Below are 9862 nucleotides of genomic sequence, written 5' to 3'. Positions count from 1 at the left end.
TGTTAAACTTTGGGGATGTTAAACACTCAGTAATTGTATTTTTAACTTTTATTATATTTTACATGGATTTCTTGTCAATAAGTAGCCTTTGCTTGAAGTATGTTCTTACTCCCGAGATAAAGTTTTCGTTTTAATGAGCAAAAGATCATGTATTTCTTTTTTACTTAAAACTGTTTATTGTCAAGAAAATTCTATTTTGTGTATAACCGTCATATATTGATATATTTGACAAGTCGTCTTTAGCCCTAGGTCTACGTTCCATTTAAAGTTTCTAAGTCAGTCCACATGCAAGGCAATGAAAGTTATTGGATGGGCGTGGTAAAAACACGGTGGCAGTAATCAAAAGGTTTATTTCTATCATGCTTTTGTTTCACATTTCTTTTTACTGGTGAATTTTTAGTAACATAGAGCTACATGCAGGAAAAGAATCTGAAACAACAAGGAGGAGGAAAAGCTTCATTCAGCAGGGAAAAGCATTCTGGTCTACTCAAAAAGCTAGAAACATTCGATATACTTGTATCTCTAAAGATATTTAACTACAAGAATGAATCCCATACCCTGTATATGAAGCCAAGAAACAGAGGGCATGAGGAGGAGGAGTGGGGGAGGGGCGTGATCTGCAACACAGATAAAAGATTTATCAGATAAGGGCAGCAGTACAATCGATGATAGCATTCTTATCTACAGCAATATATTGTTGTATGACAGTAAGGAAATCCAGAAATAGTTGGACAAATTTTCCTCTTGGGGTACTGGACGGCAACTGGCTTTGAATATCGACAAAAGCACTGTAATACTCGTAACAAAGTAACAAATTCTTTGCAGGAAAATGATGTTCGTCATACGAAATTGTCTTGCGTTGAATTTAGAGAACCAGTGTTCAAAGACGTTTGCGATGCAGTATCATATATCTTACTTAGGAATCGCAAGGATAAGCTGAGAGGCATCAGCGAACTTACCGAGCCATACATAAAGCCTTTTCTCGCTCTTTCAGTAAGCGAGTGGAAATGTTGAAAATAAAACGTAATATTAACCTGAAATACCCTCCATCATGCACTGTACGGCAGCTTCCGAAATGCAGCAACATGTTCAAGAATTCGCACAGAGACAAACTGTGGAGTACGCAGTGATTTTAATGGGCAGTTTGACACAAATACTTTTTTAGATCATTCCCCTTGGCTTTTATCTGCATACCGTGAAAATATTCATGTGCACCGCCATATGTACGATGGATGTAGCATCGCAAAGCGAACTGGTATGGACAGTTGCCGCTTACCGCAATAGTAGGCGTCGCCTTTGGTTTGATGTACACTGTCGTCCAAAATTAAAGCAACGAACCGCTATTTCCACGTCTTATGTCTAATTCACGGTATAACCATACAAGATGTCAACAGGTGTCCATGCACTCGTGTTCTGCACGGGTAATGGCATACCGGTCAACGGACAACCACGTCAGCGATGACGTCAGGGCTCTTGACAGACGGGGCAGTGTTTGCTGGGTAGTCCCACATCCACAATCACTGTGCATAGAGTCACCGTTGGTGCAGTATGGTACAAAGGAGACACCTACCAGAGTGTCTGCGGTGGAGGGCCATAAGAAGAATGCAAGCAGGACAGCCGCAAACTGATGAGGCCCGATGGCTTAATGTGAATCGTTCTGTTGTTTCTCGGACGCGGCAGCAATTTATAGAGAGCGAAACAGTATCCCAAAGACCAAGTGTCATATCAGAAAGAGAGGTCCGTTATTTGACTATACGGCCACGATGGTACCACCTTACCACTGCATGGCAACAGGCACTTGACCTCGCCGCATGCACTGGACGAGTTGTACCGAGGCAAACGGTGTACAGAAACCTTTCGCAGAGCGGCCTTTATTGTCGAGAACATTTAGAGTGGAGTCGTCAACATGTCACTTGGGCGGTCGAACAGTGGGCCTATGCTCTTTTCACAGATGAGTCCCGATTTGGCCTAGAGAGTGTTTCTCAACGCATTCGCATGTGAAGGGAACGTCGAACACGATTTCGGAACCCAAAAATTATGGAAAGAGACTGATATCGAGGTGGATCCCTAATGGTGTGAGCAGGAATTATGTTGGCCACACGAACATCTACTCATGAATGTGTAAGGTTTAACTGCTGTCAGGTATTGTGACAAGATCTTGGGACCTCATGTGCGGTTGTCGTGAGATGGTGTAAGCTCAGACTTCGTAATGATGGAGGATAATAATCGAATTCATAGAGTACGAGTGGGTGGTGTTTTCTTGGAGATAGAAGATATTGCACACATGGCGAGGCCTGCTCGCTCTCCCGATTTGAATCCCACAGAGCATGTCTGTGGTGCACCAAGGAGACAGGTTGCATCAAGTCTGCATCCACCGACCACTCTCCAAGGCTTGGGAGCAGCTCTGCAGGAAGAATGGCCTTATTGCCTCAACATGAGGTTCATGATATCATTCACAGCATGTCTCGTCGTTGTCAGGCCTGTATTGCTGCCAGAGGTCGTCACACCCTGTACTGAGGACATTAACCAGTTGCGTGTGTGCAAATCCGCTAAGTTCGAAAAAACGAAGAACTTTTCGGTCTTCCGTTATGGATATTGTAATTGTTTATGTTCTGTATTCTTTACATTGTTTCTACTTTACTGTCACCTGTTTATATACTTTTGTAGCAAAATAAACACAACCTTGCAAACTTTCCATTTGTTGCTTTAATTTGGGACACCAGAGTATGTCGGTGCGCGTTTTTACCGAATGACAGACGGAACATCTATAGTAGAGCGCCTTAAGCACCTGCAGCAGTGTGGAGCGGCCTCCTTTCTGACTACACGCTCTTACATATCGTTCTTAGTTGAATGCTAATAACTTTCTAAATTTTTGCTATGAGTGGTACTGTACTCTATGAATGTTCCATAAGAATATCAGTTAGATAACTTTTAAATTATGACTTACAGAATTCTTCTAACGTAACAGAGGGTAGAATGCCACCTTTGAGCAGTTTATACTCTACCACATGTTCCTCTATAGTGGTACGTATTTATCTTGCAGTCTGAAACTGTTCGATGATTACATGCAACTTGGTCATTGGAAATTACTTCTAAAGGCTAGTTAACCTATCACGATTTTGCAAATCTTAGTAGTGAAATCTGTTTTGATTAATAACTTGAAAAATAAGATGTATCTTCATGAAAACCGCTACAGAACGTTCTTACATAATGGCTCTGAGCACCATGGGACTTAACTTCTGAGGTCATCAGCCCCCTAGAACTCAGAACTACTTAAACCTAACGAACCTAAGGACATCACACACATCCATGCCCGAGGGAGAATTCGAACCTGCGACCGTAGCGGTCCCGCGATTCCAGCCTGTAGCGCCTAGAACCGCACGGCCATCCCGGCCGGGGTTCTTACATAAAACGGGAACTATATCCAAAATTACAAATTCCAATCTTCAATATTCCGCGCTTCTGAAAATTTCGTAAATGGTTCAGTTTTGTGAAAACTAACTAGGGATTCATGTTGAAACTCAAAATATCTGGCACTTGCGTGGTTGTCCATCATTTGGAAAAGTATAGTGATATCATTTAAATATATAATTTTGCCTCAGATCCCCGCCCAGTTCTTTCTCTAAATGTTCGTACATGTGTTAAGTGCTCAGCCTTGGCTCGGTAACGGGGAAGTATCGATCTCATTCGCTCGCCATCGTTGCGATGTAATCACAGCGTTTGCATCCCTACATACCTTTCAGTTGTAATAGACTTCAGAAATAAAAGACGTTGATGGTGTGATACAACTCATGAGCTGTAGTGGGAATAATCCTATTTTGCATAAATTCTCACCACCGGCATTGATAGACTTGTCGGTGGAGTGAGACATGCGGAGAAATAACACAATGTGCTGGTGGGAAATAATTCCGTTGAAAATTAGACTTTCAGAATTTTATTTACAAACCTTTTTACTTTAAAAGTGTCCATGACGTCTACATTTCTTTTCTCGGGTAGATTTTCCAAGTCTCCATAATGAGGTTGCGAAAGTGCTACAATATTTTGATCGACACATTGGTGTGAAAGACCGCATTTCGATTATGAAACAAAATAAGTTACGATTACGTGGCAACTTGAGTGCGAAACTCAGTGAAATTCTCTGCGTCTGTCCGTACGCCGAGGGTTTGTACCAGATCAAAACTGTGCAGTCAGAGCTCCAAAAATAATTAGTTAATGCTGAAAATTAGTTTTTTATTATCTATGTTGCTGATAAATGAGAAATATAAAACCAGATCATATGCAATACGACTGTACTGCCATATAAATGAGGTGCGTTCACTGTTTTCCCGCTCCTAGCGCTTAGAGAGCATGGCGTGGCGGTATGGGAAACGTGAAGCGTGGCTGGACGCTTTGGCACTCGGTCTCAAAATGCGTTGCGAGCCGAAATCTTGGCCACCCCTGCGGTAAACAATGAGTTAAGCCAAATGATAGAACTTAAAATTACTCCCACATTACAATAAAACTTACTCTTGTAAATTAAATTAATTACGTTAGAAAATATAACATTTTTGGTAAGATATTTACCTTAAAAAGCAACACACGATACTTTTAGTGAATTCTGTTAAAGAGTTCCACTGATGAGTGCAGAGGGAAACTGCAGGGGTCGGGCGTCCGAAGAATCCTATTGTACTTGTTTAGAAGGGTTTCATCTATCAGCCGTGTTAGAGCTATAAAACACAGAATGTGCATGCACACATTGGTATAGAGTATCGTGGCGTGAGAGAAGTATTAACTTTCCTGAAATATGTCAGGATTACCCGGTTGTTCAATTCGACACAGGCGAATAATATTCAGTATTTCGAAGTACTGTCATGGCTGCACAGTAAAAGGTGTCGTGGAGAAACTAGACGTCACATGAGATTGCATTTATTGGTATGGAAAATTTCGAAGTTTAACAACAAATTATGAGACAGACATATACTTAATCGACACATTAGATTAGGAAAGAAGCTATATTTGTTTATATGTTCATAGATTCGATGATATGGCTTCAAAACATAGGTATGAGGTAGGTAATGGTGAAGTGCTCTGTTAAGTACCATGATCTTCCGAATAATGATGAGTTCTAAAGAAAATTAAGGTAATTAATTTTAGTTATACAATGGAAAACCCAGGAAGGAATGTAGCAATGCTCGCAGTCGCAGTGTGACTTCAGCTGCCAGAGACTGCAGTCATGTGTGTGTGAGTTGCGTTTGAGTGTGTGTGTGTGTGTGTGTGTGTGTGTGTGTGTGCGTGCGTGCGTGCGTGTGTGTCTATTTTTGACAAAGGCCTCGTTGGCAGAAAGCTTTTTATGGTAGTCTTTTTGCCGAGCCTATCTGGGACTCGTCCGAAGCTCGTTGTCTTGCGGTAGCAATCTCGCTTCCAGCGCATGGGGTCCCGGGTTCGATTCCCAGCGGGGTCAGGGGTTTTTCCTGCCTCGAAATGACTGAGTGTTGTTGTCTTCGTAATCATCATTCATCCACATTTCGGTCGGGGGAAGACTGGCAAACCACCTCCACTAGGACCTTGCCTAGTATGTCGGTGCGTGACTCCCGCATCGTCCCCTATGCTCCTCAGAGCATGGAACCTCATCATTCATTCATCTGCGACTCAGCATCTCCGCTACATGGTCAGTGGCAACTATTCATCTCATAATATTATTAATTTTACTCATACTACAATGTGAAAATCAGTGCCTATCGATTGCCAAAAACAAAAAAAGTGCGTTCATTGGTCCACAATTACAGTAATTATCTTGCAATTCAGTCAGTTACATCAGCTCACACACAGCGGCGCTTTCAGTTGAAACGACAAACGGCCTCAAAAACGGCTCGAAAGTCAATGTAAAGGCGGGTCCACACTGAGCGCGCCGCGCTGCGCCGTACTGCGCCGTGCTGCTGCAGCCCGTGCACAGCTGTCACAGAGAGGAGTGCGCCGTCCGCGCCCCGCCGCGCCGCTCCGAGGCGCGCACTGTGTTCCAGCTGGAGCGCGCGCATGGTCTGAAGATGGAACGAGCCAAGCCCCGACTAAACTGAGCGCGCGCAAATGCGCCACGACGCGACGCAGCGCGGTTCGCCGTCCACACTGAGCGCGTAGAGCCGCGCACAGCCGTTTTGCGCAGCGCGGCGCGGCACAACGCGACGCAGCGCGGTTCGTTGTCCATACTGAGCGTGCAGAGCCGCGCACATCCGTTTTGCGCAGCGCGGCGCGGAACGACGTGACGCAGCGCGGTTCGCCGTCCACAGTGAGCGCGCAGAGCCTCGCACAACCGTTTTGCGCAGCGCGGAGCGGCACGACGTGGCGCAGCGCGGTTCGCCGACCACACTGAGTGCGCAGAGCCGCGCACAGCCATTTTGCGCAGCGCGGCGCGGCGCGGCACGACGTGACGCAGCGCGGTTCGCCGTCCACAGTGAGCGCGCAGAGCCTCGCACAACCGTTTTGCGCAGCGCGGAGCGGCACGACGTGGCGCAGCGCGGTTCGCCGTCCACAGTGAGCGCGCAGAGCCTCGCACAACCGTTTTGCGCAGCGCGGAGCGGCACGACGTGGCGCAGCGCGGTTCGCCGACCACACTGAGTGCGCAGAGCCGCGCACAGCCATTTTGCGCAGCGCGGCGCGGCACGACGTGACGCAGCGCGGTTCGCCGTCCACAGTGAGCGCGCAGAGCCTCGCACAACCGTTTTGCGCAGCGCGGAGCGGCACGACGTGGCGCAGCGCGGTTCGCCGACCACACTGAGTGCGCAGAGCCGCGCACAGCCATTTTGCGCAGCGCGGCGCGGCGCGGCACGACGTGACGCAGCGCGGTTCGCCGTCCACAGTGAGCGCGCAGAGCCTCGCACAACCGTTTTGCGCAGCGCGGAGCGGCACGACGTGGCGCAGCGCGGTTCGCCGTCCACACTGAGCGCGTAGAGCCGCGCACAGCCGTTTTGCGCAGCGCGGCGCGGCACAACGCGACGCAGCGCGGTTCGTTGTCCATACTGAGCGTGCAGAGCCGCGCACAGCCATTTTGCGCAGCGCGGCGCGGCACGACGTGACGCAGCGCGGTTCGCCGTCCACAGTGAGCGCGCAGAGCCTCGCACAACCGTTTTGCGCAGCGCGGAGCGGCACGACGTGGCGCAGCGCGGTTCGCCGACCACACTGAGTGCGCAGAGCCGCGCACAGCCATTTTGCGCAGCGCGGCGCGGCGCGGCACGACGTGACGCAGCGCGGTTCGCCGTCCACAGTGAGCGCGTAGAGCCGCGCACAGCCGTTTTGCGCAGCGCGGCGCGGCACAACGCGACGCAGCGCGGTTCGTTGTCCATACTGAGCGTGCAGAGCCGCGCACAGCCATTTTGCGCAGCGCGGCGCGGCACGACGTGACGCAGCGCGGTTCGCCGTCCACAGTGAGCGCGCAGAGCCTCGCACAACCGTTTTGCGCAGCGCGGAGCGGCACGACGTGGCGCAGCGCGGTTCGCCGACCACACTGAGTGCGCAGAGCCGCGCACAGCCATTTTGCGCAGCGCGGCGCGGCGCGGCACGACGTGACGCAGCGCGGTTCGCCGTCCACAGTGAGCGCGCAGAGCCTCGCACAACCGTTTTGCGCAGCGCGGAGCGGCACGACGTGGCGCAGCGCGGTTCGCCGACCACACTGAGTGCGCAGAGCCGCGCACAGCCATTTTGCGCTGCGCGGCGCGGCACGACGTGACGCAGCGCGGTTCGCCGTCCACAGTGAGCGCGCAGAGCCTCGCACAACCGTTTTGCGCAGCGCGGAGTGGCACGACGTGGCGCAGCGCGGTTCGCCGACCACACTGAGTGCGCAGAGCCGCGCACAGCCATTTTGCGCAGCGCAGCGCGGCGCGGCACGACGTGACGCAGCGCGGTTCGCCGTCCACAGTGAGCGCGCAGAGCCGCGCACAACCGTTTTGCGCAGCGCGGAGCGGCACGAGATGGCGCAGCGCGGTTCGCCGACCACAATGAGTGCGCAGAGCCGCGCACAGCCATTTTGCGCAGCGCGGCGCAGCACGACGTGACGCAGCGCGGTTCGCCGTCCACAGTGAGCGCGCAGAGCCTCGCACAACCGTTTTGCGCAGCGCGGAGCGGCACGACGTGGCGCAGCGCGGTTCGCCGACCACACTGAGTGCGCAGAGCCGCGCACAGCCATTTTGCGCAGCGCGGCGCGGCGCGGCACGACGTGACGCAGCGCGGTTCGCCGTCCACAGTGAGCGCGCAGAGCCTCGCACAACCGTTTTGCGCAGCGCGGAGCGGCACGACGTGGCGCAGCGCGGTTCGCCGACCACACTGAGTGCGCAGAGCCGCGCACAGCCATTTTGCGCTGCGCGGCGCGGCACGACGTGACGCAGCGCGGTTCGCCGTCCACAGTGAGCGCGCAGAGCCTCGCACAACCGTTTTGCGCAGCGCGGAGTGGCACGACGTGGCGCAGCGCGGTTCGCCGACCACACTGAGTGCGCAGAGCCGCGCACAGCCATTTTGCGCAGCGCAGCGCGGCGCGGCACGACGTGACGCAGCGCGGTTCGCCGTCCACAGTGAGCGCGCAGAGCCGCGCACAACCGTTTTGCGCAGCGCGGAGCGGCACGACATGGCGCAGCGCGGTTCGCCGACCACACTGAGTGCGCAGAGCCGCGCACAGCCATTTTGCGCAGCGCGGCGCGGCACGACGTGACGCAGCGCGGTTCGCCGTCCACAGTGAGCGCGCAGAGCCTCGCACAACCGTTTTGCGCAGTGCGGAGCGGCACGACGTGGCGCAGCGCGGTTCGCCGACCACACTGAGTGCGCAGAGCCGCGCACAGCCATTTTGCGCAGCGCGGCGCGGCACGACGTGACGCAGCGCGGTTCGCCGTCCACAGTGAGCGCGCAGAGCCTCGCACAACCGTTTTGCGCAGCGCGGAGCGGCACGACGTGGCGCAGCGCGGTACGCCGACCACACTGAGTGCGCAGAGCCGCGCACAGCCATTTTGCGCAGCGCGGCGCGGCACGACGTGACGCAGCGCGGTTCGCCGTCCACAGTGAGCGCGCAGAGCCTCGCACAACCGTTTTGCGCAGCGCGGAGCGGCACGACGTGGCCCAGCGCGGTTTTCCGTCCACACTGAGCGCGCAGAGCCGCGCACAGCCATTTTGCGCAGCGCGGCGCGGCACGACGTGACGCAGCGCGGTTCGCCGTCCACAGTGAGCGCGCAGAGCCTCGCACAACCGTTTTGCGCAGCGCGGAGCGGCACGACGTGGCGCAGCGCGGTTTGCCGACCTCACTGAGTGTGCAGAGCCGCGCACAGCCATTTTGCGTAGCGCGGCGCGGCGCGGAGCGGCGCGCTCAGTGTGGACCCACCTTAAGACTGACAGTGCCCTCAAAATCTTTGTAAAACTACTATAATTCTTTAACTTTTTTTAACGCCAATTCACTTAGATTGGACTGTGTCTGTCAAAATGTGTCCCATCTACAACACGAATTCCTTTTTAATTGCATCCCCATCAAATGAGAAAGAAATTACCTACAAATGTCTTACTGCCTGCAGTGTGCAGTCAAGTCAACTTAAAATACGAAGTCTGCAATCCATTCCCGGTGCTCTAATTTTCGTTTCTACAGTCCTTTTTCCTTCATTGATGCCATAATAGCGAGATTTATGTAAAAAAATCGTTCCAGGAATGCCCCTTGACTTGATAAATTCATTCTGCAGTAACATATGAAGCGTCCATACTCTTGTTCATTTCTATTGCAAACTGTTGCAACTGAGGACGGGATAATTATTGCGGCATCCGAAGTTTTACTATTTGTACCACTGATTTCTTCAAGTGCTTCATGCCTGAAAATTTAGCACAAAGTGCTTCTTGAACAATGACAATGAATCTTGTTTGT

The 9862-nt window shown here is 51.9% G+C and overlaps 1 protein-coding gene across 1 annotated transcript; it reads right to left on the bottom strand.

Annotated features, from left to right (window-relative positions):
- Positions 1 to 1049: 1049 nt before the first annotated feature.
- On the bottom strand, positions 1050 to 9285 carry LOC126235211 (uncharacterized). Its single transcript, XM_049943942.1, has 2 exons — positions 6184 to 9285; positions 1050 to 1112 (listed from the first exon to the last, which is right to left on the bottom strand). Exons 1-2 carry the CDS (start codon positions 9283 to 9285, stop codon positions 1050 to 1052), a joined length of 3165 nt encoding a protein of 1054 aa, XP_049799899.1.
- Between the last annotated feature and the right edge of the window lie 577 nt (positions 9286 to 9862).

This window comes from Schistocerca nitens, chromosome 2, assembly GCF_023898315.1.
Source record: "Schistocerca nitens isolate TAMUIC-IGC-003100 chromosome 2, iqSchNite1.1, whole genome shotgun sequence".
Classification (NCBI taxonomy): domain Eukaryota; kingdom Metazoa; phylum Arthropoda; class Insecta; order Orthoptera; family Acrididae; genus Schistocerca; species Schistocerca nitens.
The sequence above is the reverse complement of the archived record's forward strand: the minus strand, read 5'-3'. Positions and strand labels throughout refer to the sequence as shown.

What these genes read in the sequence shown, in the direction of transcription:
- LOC126235211 (XM_049943942.1), bottom strand. Translation starts at nt 9,285, where the DNA reads ATGGCTGTGCGCGGCTCTGCACACTCAGTGAGGTCGGCAAACCGCGCT. An exon ending in TGCGCGGCTCTGCACGCTCA is followed by an intron (nt 1,113 to 6,183) that starts GTATGGACAACG and finishes CGTACTCCACAG; the next exon opens with TTTGTCTCTGTGCGAATTCT.